The 17,230-nt window shown below is 46.5% G+C and overlaps 1 protein-coding gene across 1 annotated transcript in view; it reads left to right on the plus strand.

Annotated features, from left to right (window-relative positions):
• Positions 1-1,283: 1,283 nt before the first annotated feature.
• LOC308170622 (zinc finger protein AEBP2-like) overlaps positions 1,284-17,230 on the plus strand; it is a gene marked incomplete at its 3' end in the record, with an annotated part of 46,077 nt that continues 30,130 nt past the window's right edge. Inside the window, exons 1-4 of the mRNA XM_080545434.1 lie at positions 1,284-1,419; positions 13,572-13,800; positions 14,238-14,345; positions 15,750-15,936. Of these exons, the coding sequence (XP_080401560.1) occupies positions 1,403-1,419; positions 13,572-13,800; positions 14,238-14,345; positions 15,750-15,936 (541 nt within the window). The 5' untranslated portion in view covers positions 1,284-1,402. The remainder of the gene's footprint in view (positions 1,420-13,571; positions 13,801-14,237; positions 14,346-15,749; positions 15,937-17,230) is intronic.

The raw sequence follows: 17,230 nt of genomic DNA on the forward strand, positions 1-17,230 counted from the left end.
AAGATATCTGTAATAACATTTCGACTAGGCAGAATGAAAGTTAAAGATATCACCAATTTGAGATATCAATCATTAAAATGAATTTCAAGATATCTATAACTTTATAATAGATATCTACAATTAAATTACGATTATTCCTAATTCCAGTTTGAGATATCTACAACTTCATTCAAGATATCTTCAACTTAATTTAAGATATCTTTAAGGACAATGTAGATATCTTGAATTAATGGGAATTAAAGATATCTTGAACTGGAATTATGACTAGTCAGAATGAAACCGTAGATATCTGAAACTGTAATTACAACTAGTCATAATTCAGTTGCAGATATCGGCAATGTGAATAGCTGATATCTACAACTGAATTGTAGATATCTGTAATGACAAACCCCATACACTTGAATGGCAAAATACATTTGAATCTTACTAGTCAAAATATAATTACAGATATCTAAAATGTGAGTTTTGATTAGTCAAAATATAATTAAAGATATCTTGAATTTGAGTTTTGACTAGGCAAAATGATGTTGCACTTGCAGATATCAGTAATGAATATCCATTGTAGCTAATAAATGTTAAAAGGGCTTTGCCATAGGTTCCGCGCCTTTTTTAGCCCGCGATTGATTTATGTCACACGTGGAATGCCGAAAGGGAAAATACACGTCACGTTCCCCCCGCCCCTCAGCGCCTGACGTCACGTTCCCCCCGCCCCTCAGCGCCTGGACGTCCCGCCTCCAGCACCCTGACGTCACACTGCTACCAGAAGCAATAGAGAAAAAGCGCAACTCTCCATTCGTGTTGTGTGTTGTGTGTTACACTAAACATGGATCCTTCTCCTCCCATGGCAGAACCAGCCGCACCGAGCGACCAGAGCGATGCACCGCTGCATGCAGGAGAGACCGCGGGGGAGGAGGAGACCTCGCCGGGCCCAGGAGCACCGGGAGATGAAGCCATGGCCGGGATCTCTGCTCCGAAAATGGAGGAGGCAGACGGGGGGGCTGGGGACGGGAGTCCCGCTGCACGGGAGGCCGGGGTGGGGGTGGAGGGGGGGCTGACAGCTGCGGGGGGGCCGGGGGAGGAGGAGGAAGATGAAGAGGTGAGGAGGAGAGAGCTGAAGACACGACCAGACCCCCCGGAGCAGAGGAGTGCTGTAGGCGGGGAGATCGGAGGAGGAGACAGCAGTTCTCTGAAGGAAGTTAAAGCAGAACAAAGAGCAGAGAGCCCCCCGGGTCCTGTAAGAGCAGAGAGCCCCCCGGGTCCTGGAGGAAGTGTGTGTGCGGAGAGCAGAACCAGTCCCGGTGATGAAGCAGAGAAGGAGGTGGAGAAGACCGGCGGGGGGCTGGAGGAGAAGAGGCGGCCCAGTGTGGAGGTCTGCTCCTCGGACGGGGAGCCGCTCAGCCGCATGGACTCGGAGGACAGGTGGGTTTCTGATGTTGCAGAACATGTTGGGAACATGATGGAAGTCATTTGTTGCACATCCAGAATGAGATCATTCCTACTAGGGGGACAGCATTGCAGCAATGCGAAATCAAAATTAGTTTTCATATTAATTTGTGTTCCAGAAATGATCAGTTTGCATTGAAACAATAAACACTAGTGTCAATACTTGAGTTGCATCTGCTGAGTTTAGGCCATGCGGGTATAGAGGCGGGGAGAGTGGCAGTAAAACGTTCAATTTCTCAGAAAAGGAAATCTGAAATGGCATGCATGGAGAATCAGCAACAGCAGGTGCACAATGCAGCCCTGCACACACAGTCACCCTGGCTACACACACACACACACACACACACACACACACACACACACACACACACACACACACACACACACACACACACTCACACAGAGTCAGCTTGTACCAACACACACACACACACACACACACACACACACACACACACACACACACACACACGCGCGCGCACACACACACACACACACACACACACACACACACACACACACACACACACACACACACACACACACACTCACACTCCAGCTACCTACTGTCAACAAGGCAGTGTACAAATACAAGGATAGGAATAACATAAAACAATAGAATAATAACAATACAATGCTCCGTGCTACCATGCATAATACTAATAACTGAATAATACTAATAACTGAATATAACTAATAACTGAGCCTTTCTAGGCAGAAACAATGAGGTGGTCCATTCATCTATGACACAGATGCACATCTCCCTGTGTGCAGTGTGGCTGGTCTGAGTTATAGGTAGGTAGTAGGGGTGTAACGGATCACCTAACTCACGGATCGGATCGTGTCACAGTTTTTGAGTCACGGATCGGATAATTTTTCGGATCAACACAAAACATAAAAATAAAAATAAAAAGCTTTTTCCTCGAATTCTGTAAAAACACCACTTTTACTGTGTAAAACCCAACAACATTCAAGATGTCAAAACTGGTATATATATATATATGTGTGTGTATAGATATATATATATATATATATATATATATATATATATATATGTATATACATACATAACATATTCTACACTCAAACATTAGGCTACATATTAAACAGAAACACACATTCAACTTAAATGATGCAGTAGGAGAGAGGGGGGAGGCACCTGGTTGCAGCAGTGAATCACTGGGCTCTTTAAAGCAGACACATAATCATGTTTTATGCCACTTTTAACTAAATAATCAAGTGAAACCTTAATTTAAACATGGTATGAAAAAATTGGCTACATTATCAGAAGTTGTCAAGCTGCCTTTTTCGTGCCTCCCGTCAACACACCAGGGTGATGTCGCGGCAAATGTGTGGCCATGCTCGTACGACTTTCTCGTTGCACAACGCTTAAACACCGTAACTTTTTTATCGACCACACTTCCAATGACACTGTCCGTCATTGTTATAATTGACAGAGAAGCCAAAGTGCTCCCATACATGGGATTTAAATGACGAGGGAGGCATTTCGAGTTCTTCTCTGTCGCCAACATTAGCAGCACTCGCCATGATACACTTGGGCTGCGTTCGTAAATTTGCTATGAGAGCGCCGGAGAGCACACTGGGTCCGACGTCATAAAGGGACCAAGTAATTTGATTGGACAAGAGGCGTTCCATGAATGCTGATCAGATTCCAGAGCAAATTTACGAACGCAGCCTTGTTGTTCTGGATTCCCCCCCCCCATTATCAACCTATCATTGCGCTTTAGAGTAAAACAAAGCACGCAACTGTCGCGTCTATCTTTTCATGGCAACTCTACATTGTGATTTACAAGGGATATTAACTAATATTAAGTAATATTATTACTTGGTTACATTTTGCAATTGATCCGCGGTACACATGCGTGCCGAACCGTGGGGGGCGATCCGTTACACCCCTAGTAGGTAGGTAGGTAGGTAGGTAGATAGATAGATAGATAGTAGGTAGGTAGGTAGGTAGGTAGGTAGATACTAGATAGATAGATAGATAGATTGGTAGGTAGGTAGGTAGATACTAGATAGATAGATAGATAGATAGATTGGTAGGTAGGTAGATACTAGATAGATAGATAGATCGGTAGGTAGATAGGTAGGTAGATACTAGATAGATAGATAGATAGTAGGTAGGTAGGTAGGTAGGTAGGTAGATACTAGATAGATAGATAGATAGATAGATAGATAGTAGGTAGGTAGGTAGGTAGCCTACTTTATTGATCCCTGAGGGGAGTTTCAAGCGTGACAGCTGCTCAGACCACAAACAGCAGTATGATGTAACATCCCCCAGCCTGTAAGATCTTCCATATGTGTGTTCATCCACAGTATACAGGTTGAGGATGTGGTCACCTTGTGGTCCCCAGGCTATTTCTTTTTTCTTTCTTTTTTTTTTAGGGTTGGGGTTAGTTTTTTTTTTAAACTTTGTTTATAGTTTTTTTTTTTGAAAAGTATCAATTGTGAAGACATAATTTATAATAAAAAAAAGTAAAAAGGTGCATATACCCTCTATAGAAAATACAAAAAATGACCATGTCCCCAGGCTATTGTTAGCATTAGAGCGGAAGTGTTTGTTGACAAGATTAAGCGTGTGGTTGTCTGTCTCACCACGATCCATTACATCTATAGCTGGGGTGGTGTTTTCATTCAACATTATTTAGATTTCACCATGTCCTCTAGAACAAATTATCCTGAAGGTTAGAATGGAAGCATGGCCTCTCAAAGGCCTCCCCAATAAGCCCGGCGCCTTGCATGGGGGCTTGCCGCCATTGGTGTGTGTGAATGGGTGAATGAGAGGCCATTGTAAAGTGCTTTGGGATAATGAATGAATGAATGAATGGTCTTTATTGTCATTGATATAGTACAGGTACCATACAACGAAATTTGGGAGGGGGTGCTCCCCTGGTACTAGGAAAAAAAACTAAAAACAAGAAGGGAAAAGAGCTGGTTTACATAAATAAAGGCTATGTACACTATCCACTATACTATACTATACAAATAAAACACTGTGCTGTACTCTATGCTATGCTATACCTATTCTAACATTTCCTATCTCTGAACCTTATGTACTCGAGGGTTGTCATATTGCACATAATGTTATTGCACATTCATTTAAAGTGTCGCAGTTTGCAGGTTTGAAATGTTCACAGTTGTGTTTCAGTATTGCACTTGATTACAATCTAGTAGCTGCCATCAAATTGTCTAGATTGTCCAGGGCCTAGAACCTAGGTCTTTGCTTTGTTCAGGGCCTGAATGGCCCTGGGGTAGAAGCTGAGCTTCAGTCTATTTGTCCTTGCGAACATGGTCCTGAACCGCCTGTCCGAGGGCAGCCGAACAAAGTGTTAGTTCCCAGGGTGGGATGGGTCTCTGGAGATCTTGGAGGCCTTCCTGAGGCAGCGTGTGTTGTACAGCTCTTCCAGAGAGGGGAGGGGGGCGCCGGTGATCTTCTGGGCCGATCTCACGACTCTCTGTAGCGCATTCCTCTCTGCGGCTGTGCAGCTGGAGAACCACACGCAGATGCAGTAGGTGAGGATGCTCTCCACTGCGCAGCGGTAGAAGGTCACAAGCAGCTCCTGTCTGATGTGGTTTTTCCTGAGGACTCTCAGGAAGTAGAGCCGCTGTTGTGCCTTCTTTTTTTTTGTGATCAAGATTTTTTATTGCTTTTATCAACACATAACAACGACAATACAGAACAAGAAAGGAAGGGAGGGAAAAAATATAAAGAAAACAAAAAAGAAAAGGGGTAGTGTAGCAGACAAGTCACAGCCAGATAGTAGAAATACAACACAATCCGGATTGGGGTAAGTGGAAAATCAAATCATAGAGCAGTCAAGTTAGTCAAGTTCAATGAATAAGCCTTCCATGCATCAACTGTACTGGGCCTTGCTTTGTTCAATCTGGCCGTTGTGCACTCAAGATTCACAATCCTCTGTAAAGAGTAAAACCAAAAAGTGTTCATACTGAAATCAGGTGTTATCCAATGTTGAAGAATAGTTTTTTTTGCAGAGGTGAAACCAGCAAATAGCATTTTCTTTTGTGTAATACTTAAATCGAAATCAGAGTCATCATTGAGCAAACATAAACATGGATTAGGAACATAGTCAATCTTAAATAACTTGGACATTACAGAATTGACATGGTTCCAAAAGTTGGCCACGACTGGACACTCCCAGAACATATGGAGAAATGAACCCGGTGTCGGGGTAGGGCAGAATTGACAGTAGTAGTTGGGTTGTAGTTTCATTAAGTATCTTCTATATGGTGTAGCATAGGCCCTGTGGATGACTTTAAAATGAATTAACTGATGAGCTAAATTTTTGGAGGTTGAATTGAGATTAGACCATATTGTGTCCCAGTTTGGGTGGAAATCCAATTCACCAAGCTCTCGGCTCCATAAAGCCTCAACCGCAAGTGGTTTTTTAATTGCGTCCATTAGATTGCGATATATTCTGGATACACAGCCACGAGAGGTTGGGGTATGTTCAATCCAGGCTATCATGGGGTGAGTTGGAAGTGGTGAGCGCCAAGGCACTCCATAGGCCTTGAGTGAGGACCTCAGCTGTAGATAGACAAAATATGATGACGCTGGAAGGACAAACTTAGTTTGGAGGTGCTGGAATGAAACTAGGCCATCATTGTCATACAGGTCTCTGAGAGTATTTACACCCCGAGAGCTCCATGTTTGCTGGTTGAATGGTCGGTTACCCGACATTAAGTTTTGGTTATTCCATAGAGGAGTGGAGGAACAGAATCGCAAGGAACCTCCCATGATTTTCTCAGACGCTTTCCACACCTTAAGGGCGTTATCTATAATGCAACCAAATCTATGACTGAGAGTCCTACGTCCAGTGCCTGAGAAAAGTAAGTCCTCTAATCTGACTGGACTGACCAGGCCTGCCTCTATTGACCTCCAAGGTACTTTTGAATTTGGATTCACCCAGGTGCGTAAGGCTTGAGTCTGGAAAGCTAAATAATACATCTTAAAATCTGGAATTGCCATCCCACCCGACAATTTGGGTTGTTGCAAAGTTGTAAGACGGATTCTCGAGCGTTTGCCAGCCCATATGAACCTTGAGACCAACGAATTAATATCATCAAAGTATTTGGGTGGTGGGGGTAATGGTAACATGGAAAACAGGAAGTTGATCCTTGGCAAAACATTCATCTTGATTATCGTAGCTCTGCCCTGAAGAGATATTTTGAGGCTATCCCATCTTTGAATGTCCGTTTTGATTTTGTTCAAGGTTACATCAAAGTTGTCTTTAATTATCCGTGGTATGGTTGGGTATATAGTGATGCCAAGGTAAGTAAATTTATCTTTCACTGGGATATGTCTAGGGAGACAGGAGGTTCTTGCTGAAGGACTAAGGGGCATTAGAATTGACTTCGTCCAGTTAATCTTATAGCCTGACAATCTACCGAAATCTTCAAACATTTCTAACACATGGGGGGCAGAAGTATCAATATTATCTAGAAATAATAGAATGTCATCAGCATATAATGAGATGTGGTGGCTATGATCTAGAATTGAAATGGGGGAAATGCAAGTACTCTGTCTGATGGCTTGGGCTAAGGGCTCAAGAGAGAGACAGAACAAGAATGGTGACAATGGGCAGCCCTGCCTCGCCGAGCGCTCCAGTTGGATTGGAGGGGAAATAACATTACCTGTGAGAACAGAAGCGGTTGGTGCATTATACAAAGTCTTAATCATAGCAATGAAATTAACCCCAAAGCCAAGATGGTCTAAAACAGCCCACATGTAGTTCCATTCAAGCCGATCGAAAGCCTTCTCAGCGTCAAGCGAGAATACTGCACAGGGGCTGGGAGAGCTATCGGTTAAATTGATGATATGAAGCAGTCTGCGCATATTGTCAGATGCAAGGCGTCCCTTCATGAACCCTGTCTGGTCTTCACTGATCAAGGCGTCTGTTACAGCCTCCAATCGTATAGCCAAAACCTTAGCATACAGTTTCTGGTCACACGAGATCAGGGAGATAGGCCTGTAGCTAGAGCACTCCAACGAGTCTCTCCCCTTTTTTAACAAAAGAGAGATAAGGGCAACTTTTTGATCTCTGTGAAAATCACCTCTAGATATAGCATCATTAAAGGAGTCCATAATAAGAGGACCTATCAACTCCCAAAGTACTAAATACAGTTCTGGTGGAAGACCATCTAAGCCCGGCGATTTTCCTTTCTGTAGAGATTGAAGGGCATTGTGTAGCTCCTTTAAGTCAAGAGGGCAGTCAAGAACTTCCCTTTCAGTCTGTGATATCTTAGGTAAATTGAGGCCATGAAGGAACGCCTTGCAGCGAGATGTATCATAATCTATGTCAGATTGGTACAGGTTGGAGTAAAATGTTTGAAATATACTATTCACAGCTTGGGGAGCAGTATGAACAGTGCCCGCAGAGTCTCTAATAGCATTTATAGAGGCTTTGCTTTCATTCTCCTTCAGTCTCAGTGCCAATAAGCGGCTGGGCCTTTCAGCATCAAAATAATATCTCTGTCTCGTTCTATGAAAGATAAATTCAGCCTTTGAGAGAGATATAGCATTATATTCTCCTTTGAGACAAGCGAGCCGTGTGGCTTGATCTTCTGTAAAATTTTGTTTTTGTAAATGTTCTACTGTTTTTATTTCCTTCTCTAGCTCATTAAAACGCTTGTTACGTGCTTTAGAGAGAGTGGAGGAGAACGAAATACAAAGGCCCCTGAGAAAACATTTGGTTGTTTCCCACAAAATTTGAGGATTGTCACACTGTGCTCTGTTTATAGCAAGAAATACTTCAAGTTCAGCTTTAAGAAAGATCGAAAAGTCAGGGTTTGTCAACAAAGTGGTGTTAAACCGCCACCTAGTGGCCTTGTCAGTATTAGCAGAGAGCTGAATCTTGCATGACACAGGTGAGTGATCAGACAACAGTATTGGCAGAATATCAATTGGGGACATGGAGGGAATGAGGGATGGGCTTACAAAAATGAAATCAATTCTGGAAAAAGATGTATGTCTGTTAGAATAAAATGTATAATTTCTGGCCTTATTATTCTGAATTCTCCACACATCAACAACGTTTAAATCCGTTATAAATGAATTTAGAAGTGCAGTTGATTGTGAGCTTACATTAACTGGAGAGGACCTGTCTACTGAGGGATCGAGGACAGAATTGAAGTCACCACCTACTATTAAATGATAGCCTGCAGAGTTTTCTAACAATGTGTTACTGATATCTGGTAGAAACTCTGCGTCGACTTCATTAGGGGCATAAATGGAGGCTAGCATCAATTTAACCTGGTTTATTCTCGTCTTTATGTAAACAAATCGGCCCTGTTTGTCATTTCTTATCTGATCAAGAGTCAAATGCAACCTCCTGTCAACCAAGACGAGCACACCCCGGGTCTTATTTTGAGCGCAAGAGTGCGCAATAACTTTAAAATGTTTGTTCTGAAAACGTGTAACGTCACATTCCTTAAGATGTGATTCCTGTATTAGAGCTATGGAGACTTTCTTACGGTGGAGGAATTCTAGAATCCGCGTTCTCTTTATAGCCGAGTTAAGCCCGTTCACATTCCAGCACATAAAAGTTAGGTCAGACGCCATGGGATTCTAATGAGCAAATACAGAATATCTGAATGAAATGAAAGTTCTGGTCATGACTACTTAGTATTTCTATCAGTACAGTAAAAGTCCAATCCGTTACGCGACTTGTCCGTTGGGAGGGGGAGGGAGAAAAACAAATGAAGAGAAAAATACAATGTACAAAAAAGTTAGCAAACCGCGAAGGTAACCTACAGGCTTGCCAAAACATAAACATTCTCTGAGACGTGACTCAGTCTATTGCAACGCTGTAGCCCACAAATCGGCTCAATACACCACCTGCTAGTTATAACAATGAGTCTTTATCGAACTTAAAGAATCATATCATCCCCTCAAAAAAAGGTAGCCTAGACATGGCATTAAATAATGAAAATAACGGGATATCAGCAGGCCATCATAATGGTGAAAAATGATAGTTTGAGATAGGGGAACATAACAACCATACCTCGTTAGACCCAGCGTTAGTCAAAGTAAACATCCATAAGCAATTGCATATCCTGGGGGAAAATAAAGTAAAATAGTCATTTCTATCGTTGAAATCTAAAGCAGTCCCCATGGCAATGTCGTGGCTGATTAGGTGGTCAGTTCCATCCCGTCACCATCCTCGATCACCGGATCATTGACAGCGGTAGAGTCCTCTCGGCCGGGCCGCCTGGCAGGTGTGGGTCGCACGGGTCCTGTAGACAGCTTCGTTGTTGGGTCGCGCCGCACAGCACCGGCGTAGAATTCGGATTGGTGTGGCTGAAGTGGTGACTTCAAGGATCGGATGAAGTCCTCTGCTCTGGACGGACAGTCGAAGGACATCTTATTGCCATCGTGCTCCATTTTGAGAATAGCGGGGTAGATTAGGAAAGGCTGCAGACCCATGGCATGCGCATCCTTGATAACCGTGTTGAACCCCTTCCTCTTGGTTGTAGTTGGGGCACTGTAGTCTGGGAAGAACAGGAGGGTGGATTTGTCTTGCTTCACTGGATATATCTTCCTAGCTTCCTTTAGGATGGTGGTCCTGTCCTGCCATCTCAGTAGACGGAAGATGAGGGTACGGGGGCGATTGCTGTTTTGCTCGCGGCCGTTATATATGCGGTGAGCACGGTCAATCTCGATGACTCGGCCAGCCAAGGAGGGAATCCACTTCACCAGGTTGGCTTTGAGGTAACCTGCAGCATCCGAGCCCTCCAACGACTCTGGTAAGCCTACCAGACGTAGATTATTTCGCCGAGCCCTATCTTCCATGTCAGCTGTTTTCTCTGTGAGTTGTTCCACCTGCTTTCGGAGTTCAGCAATGCTATGTCTGTCCTCGCGCACAGCCATCTGAACAGAGTCGATGCGGCTCTGGGTCTTTTGGGCTAGCTTAGCTTGGTGCTCGATATCCGTTTTCATACCTCGGATAAACTCGTTGGTCTTTTCGATGTCGATTTTGATTGAGCAAAGCTGAGGGGTTAGGATGGAATCCACAGCATCTTTGATGGCCGAAGTAATAGCTGTGTTCAGGATGGATTGCTGTTCTTGCAGCGCTAGCCTGATACCGTCAGCAATGGCGGCGTCGAGGTCTTCTTTAGAGATAGATGTATCTTTACATTTCTTCTTAGTTGGAGAGTTTTCAACCTCTCTTTTGCGACTTCCCATAGCAAGTGATGTGGTCATTGCTGTTTCTAATATATTATTCGATAAATTGTAAAGTATTAGTGCAATTAAGTGGCAAATTGAGCGGACAAGAAGACTACGTGTGCATCGTCAACGAGTGGTCACGTGACTCTCAACGCAGCCCTGTTGTGCCTTCTTGATGATGGCTGCTGTGTTGGTCTTCCAGGACAGGTCATCCTGTATGTGCACCCCCAGGAATCGGAGGGTTGAGACTCTCTCCACGCTCCCTCCATCGACGAGCAGGGGCTGGACCTCAGATTTTTCCTCCTGAAGTTCACAATGATTTCCTGGGTCTTTGACTGGTTCAGCAGCAGGTTGTTAACCTTGCACAGCTTGCCCAGCTGCTCCACCTCATCCCTGTACGCCGCCTCGTCCCCCCCCGAGATGCAGCCCACCACGGTGGTGTCGTCTGCAAACTTTACGATGGAGTTGCTGGGGTGGACGGGGGTGAAGTCGTAGGTGTAGAGGTTGTAGAGGATGGGGCTTAGCACGCAGCCCTGGGGGGACCCAGTGCTGAGTCTGAGGGCTGTGGAGGTGTGGGAGCCCACCTGCACCCTCTGGGGGCGGTCAGACAGGAAGTCCTTGATCCATGCACAGATAGAGTGTGATAGTCCCAGGTCTAGTAGTTTGGTCACTAGCCTGTCTGGAAGGATGGTGTTGAAGGCAGAGCTGAAGTCCACAAAGAGCAGTCTCGCGTAGCTGTTTCCCCTCTCCAGGTGGGATAGAGTGGAGTGGAGAGTTGTCGCGATGGCGTCCTCTGTGGACCTGTGGGCTCTGTAGGCGAACTGGTATGGATCCAGGTTGGGCGGGAGGCGTGTGACTATGTGGGCCCGGACTAGTTTCTCGAAGCACTTCATGATGATTGGTGTGAGTGCCACCGGGCGGTAGTCGTTAAGCCAGCTCACCGTGCTTTTCTTCGGGACTGGGATGATAGTTGAGGTTTTCAGGCAGGGTGGGATGGTGGCCTGGGACAGGGACTGGTTGAAGATGTTGGTGAAAAACCCCGGCCAGCTGGTCGGCGCAGTCCCTCAGCACCCGTCCCAGGACGCCATCCGGCCCTGAGGCTTTTCTGGGGTCCACCGCCTTCAGCACGCGTCTCACTTCATGCTCTGTGAGGGTGAGGCTCTGAAGTTTGGCTCTGAAGTTTGTAATGTGCTGAACCCCCTGCCACATCCGCCTGGAGTCGTTGCTCAGGAAGCATTCCTCAATCTTCTCTCTGTGCTCTGCCTTGGCCTCCCGGATGCCACGCTTTAGGTTAGCCCTGGTGGTGCTGTACAGCAGTGTGTCCTTCGCTGAGAAGGCGTTGTCCCTCTCCTTGAGCAGTTTTTGGACCTTCACAGTCATCCATGGCTTCGTGTTGGGGTAGACCCGGACACGTTTGTCCACGGTGACTGAGTTGGTGCAGTTCACTATGTGGTTCAGAACCGACGACGTGAACTGTTCCAGGTCCTCATGCTCATATTCCTGCCATGAGGTGTCATTCAGGCAGATCTGCAGTGGAGCGGACCCTGCTGGCCAGGTTCTGACAGTCTTAGTGGTGATGGGAGCACTTTTCCTCATGGGAGTGTAGGCTGGGATCAGGAGGATTGACACGTGGTCAGACATGCCTAGATGAGCTAGCGGTCTAGCCTTGTAAGCAAGCTTGATGTTGGTGTATACCTTATCCAGTGTTTTTTCTCCTCTTGTTGCACATTTAACATGCTGATAGAACTTGGGTAGTACTACCTTCAGGTCAGCATGATTAAAGTCGCTATATAAGATAAGGCGCTATATAAGTGCAGTCCATTTACCAAAGGGAGACGAGAACCCCCCAGTTGTTCACATATCTGTCTGCTACAATTTATTGAATGTTGATGTCCTCTTGAGAGAATATTCTATTTAACAACTCAACAGTCTGAGTTGTTCAAATCTGACACTACAGAGGGCTTTGTTTACTGCCATTGACTTCAGCCCAAGACCAAATGTTACAAACAATCCTTTGTTTTCATAGAGGTCTATGAGGCTACATAGAGGCCTATGAGGCTACATAGAGGTCTATGAGGTTACATAGAGGTCTATGAGGCTACATAGAGGCCTATGAGGTTACATAGAGGCCTATGAGGTTACATAGAGGCCTATGAGGTTACATAGAGGCCCTATGAGGTTACATAGAGGTCTATGAGGCTACATAGAGGCCTATGAGGTTACATAGAGGCCTATGAGGTTACATAGAGGCCTATGAGGTTACATAGAGGCCCTATGAGGTTACATAGAGGCCTATGAGGCTACATAGAGGCCTATGAGGTTACATAGAGGCCTATGAGGCTACATAGAGGCCTATGAGGTTACATAGAGGTCTATGAGGTTACATAGAGGTCTATGAGGCTACATAGAGGTCTATGAGGTTACATAGAGGCCTATGAGGCTACATAGAGGTCTATGAGGCTACATAGAGGCCTATGAGGCTACATAGAGGCCTATGAGGTTACATAGAGGCCTATGAGGCTACATAGAGGCCTATGAGGCTACATAGAGGTCTATGAGGCTACATAGAGGCCTATGAGGTTACATAGAGGCCTATGAGGTTACATAGAGGTCTATGAGGCTACATAGAGGTCTATGAGGCTACATAGAGGTCTATGAGGTTACATAGAGGCCTATGAGGCTACATAGAGGCCTATGAGGCTACATAGAGGTCTATGAGGCTACATAGAGGTCATATTGAAGTTACATGGAACCCCTATGTCACCTCAGCCCTTTACAGATCTCTCTCTCTCTCCCTCTCTCTCTCTCTCTCTCTCCCCCCCCTCTCTCTCTACCCCCCTCCTCTCTGTGTGTGTGTGTGTGTGTGTGTGTGTGTGCGTGTGTGTGTGCGCGTGCGTGTGTGTGTGTGCGTGTGTGACGGCAGCATCAGCAGCACCCTGATGGACATGGAGAGCACGGTGTCCAGCGGGCGCTCCACCCCCGCCATGATGAACGGCCAGGGCTCGGGCAGCGCCGCCTCCTCCTCCTCCTCCTCCGCCAAGGGCCTGGTGGCCTACGCCTGCTGCTGGGACCACTGCCCCGACTGCTTCAGCTCCAGCCCCGACCTGGCCGAGCACATCAGGGGCGTGCACGTGGACGGGCAGAGAGGCGGGGTCAGTGGGCTCGTTTCCTCCCTGCGGATTGGCCCTCAGGGTTCTGACTCTATGGGACCTTTCTTTCTTTCTTTCTTTCTTTCTTTCTTTCTATCCACTCGATTTGTCTCTCACTCTTTCTCTCTGTGTCTCTCTTTTCCCTCTCTCTGTGTCTCTCTATCTCTCTCTCCTTTTCTCTCTTTCTTTTCTTTTCTTTCTTTCTGTCGACTCAACTTGTGTCGTGGTGTGTCTCTCTCTCTCTCTCTCTCTCTCTCTCTCTCTCTCTCTCTCTCTCTCTCTCTCTCTCTCTCGTTGTTCTGTGTGTCTCTGGGTGTCCCAGGTGTGTGTGTGTGTGTGTAAATGACCATGTTGTTTGTGTTCAGGTGTTTGTATAGATGGCATGTTGTTTGTGTGTCTTCAGGGCCTTGTGTTAATGACCATGTTCTCTGTGTGTCCAGGTGTGTGTGTGTCTGTGGAAGGGCTGTAAGGTGTACAACACCCCGTCCACCAGCCAGAGCTGGCTCCAGAGACACATGCTGACCCACAGCGGAGACAAGCCCTTCAAGGTGGGTACAGACCTCCACCCAGGACCCCTGTCTGGACCTGGGACCTGTCGTGCTTTGAGTCAATGAGAAAGTGCAATGCATATTTTATGCAGCATTATTATTATTATTATTATTATTATTATTATTATTATTATTATTGTAGCGCAGCATTGTGCTTTCACTAGACTTGAGATTGAGAGATTGAGATTGAGATTGAGATTGATTGATTGAGATTGAGATTGAGATTGAGATTGAGATTGAGATAACGTTTATTGCCACTATGCATTACACATATAGGAATTTGCTTCGTCACCACAGCAAGTGCGTTTATACTTTTTTCACATATCAAAAAACAGGACAACACAACAACAACACAGGACAGACAACAGTGCATTGGATAGTGCGGTATAAAGTAAAGTGCAGTGCAGAGTTTTTTACAGTGAGTCCAGTTCAGTCCTGGGCAGACTTGGGGGCGGGGGGGGGGGGGGGGAAGCCAGAGTCATTTAACAGCCTGGCGGCTGAGGGGTAGAAGCTGAGCCTGTGGCGGGCCTTAAGTGCCTTAGGCAGCCGCAACCTTCTTCCAGAGGGAAGCAGGGTGAGGAGGCCGTGGCCGGGGTGGAAGGGGTCAGCCATGATCTTCCTTGCCCTCCTCAGAGCCCTGGTGTCATGCAGGGAGTTGAGGGAGGGCAAGGGACAGCCGATCACCCTCTCTGCTGAACGTCGCACCCGCTGCAACTTGGCCTTGTCCTTGGTCGTTGCAGCAGGGAACCAGGTGATGATGGAGTGGGTGAGGATGGATTCTATGATGGCCGTGTAGAACTGGACCATCATGGACCTCGGCAGCCTGAGTTTCTAGCACGTGTCGATTTGTTTTCTTTGGTTATCGTTATTCACTTACTTTAATTTATTTTGATGCTGGTTTTCAACCCTCTCGCAATATCTAGCAATATCGCAATATGATATTTTGTCATATTGTGCACCTAGTGAAGCCCCCCCACCTCTAGGAAAGGAGACTAGAATCAACCATGTCAGATGGGGTGGCGGTAACCTAGTGGTTAGAGAGGCCGGCTAGTAATCGGAAAGGTCGCTGGTTCGATTCCCTGCCTCGGAGGGAGCTGCACGTGCCCTTGAGCAAGCCCTTGATTGCTCCAGGGGTGCCAACTATTGCTGACCATGTGCTTAGAGCAAAAAAAAAAAAAAATCCAACGATTGATTGACAATATTGCATGGCAAATTCAGAAAAAAATTCCTTCCCTCCCTCCTTCCTTCCCTCCCTCCCTCCTTCCCTCCCTCCCTCCTTCCCTCCTTCCCTCCTTCCCTCCTTCCTTCCCTCCCTCCTTCCCTCCTTCCCTCCTTCCCTCCCTCCCTTCCTCCTTCCTTCCCTCCCTCCCTCCCTCCCTGCCCTGCCCCCCTCCCCCTCTACAGTGTGTGGTGGGGGGCTGCAATGCCAGCTTTGCCTCCCAGGGGGGGCTGGCGCGCCACGTGCCGACCCACTTCAGCCAGCAGAACTCCTCCAGGCTGTCCAGCGCCGCCAGGCTGAAGGAGGAGTCCCCCTCCAAGGGCCTCAGCAAGAGGAAGAAGCTGAAGAACCAGAAGCGCAGGAGGTCTCTACGTACGTACACACACACACACACACACACACACTGTAGGAGGTCTCTACGTACGTACACACACACACACACACACATACACACACACACACACACACACACACTGTAGGAGGTCTCTACGTACGTACACACACACACACACACACTGTAGGAGGTCTCTACGTACGTACACACACACACACACACACACTGTAGGAGGTCTCTACGTACGTACACACACACACACACACACACACACACACACACACACACACTGTAGGAGGTCTCTACGTACGTACACACACACACACTGTAGGAGGTCTCTACGTACGTACACACACACACACACACACACACACTGTAGGAGGTCTCTACGTACATACACACACACACACACTGTAGGAGGTCTCTACGTACGTACACACACACACACACTGTAGGAGGTCTCTATGTACGTACACACACACACACACACACACACTGTAGGAGGTCTCTACGTACGTACACACACACACACACACACACACTGTAGGAGGTCTCTACGTACGTACACACACACACATACTGTAGGAGGTCTCTACGTACGTACACACACACACACACACTGTAGGAGGTCTCTACGTACGTACACACACACACACTGTAGGAGGTCTCTACGTACGTACACCACCCCGACACACACACACACACACACACACACACACACCCCAGGTGCCAGGAAAAGTGGGAAACGCTAAATGTCATTGGACGAAACACCAGCACCATTGCCGGTGTTCTGTCAATGTTGCTGCCTCGTCAATGTAGCTGCCTTGTCAATGTCTGCTGCCATGTCAATGTAGCTGCCTTGTCAATGTAGCTGCCATGTCAATGTAGCTGCCTTGTCAATGTCTGCTGCCTTGTCAATGTCTGCTGCCTTGTCAATGTAGCTGCCTTGTCAATGTAGCTGCCTTGTCAATGTCTGCTGCCATGTCAATGTATTCTGCCTTGTCAATGTAGCTGCCATGTCAATGTATGCTGCCTCGTCAATGTAGCTGCCTTGTCAATGTAGCTGCCTTGTCAATGTATGCTGCCATGTCAATGTAGCTGCCTTGTCAATGTCTGCTGCCTTGTCAATGTAGCTGCCTTGTCAATGTATGCTGCCATGTCAATGTAGCTGCCTTGTCAATGTATGCTGCCATGTCAATGTAGCTGCCTTGTCAATGTCTGCTGCCTTGTCAATGTAGCTGCCTTGTCAATGTAGCTGCCTTGTCAATGTCTGCTGCCATGTTAATGTAGCTGCCTTGTCAATGTATGCTGCCTTGTCAATGTAGCTGCCTT

This window comes from Nansenia antarctica (assembly GCF_963989245.1).
Source record: "Nansenia antarctica genome assembly, chromosome: 14".
In the NCBI taxonomy this organism is placed as follows: Eukaryota; Metazoa; Chordata; class Actinopteri; order Argentiniformes; family Microstomatidae; genus Nansenia; species Nansenia antarctica.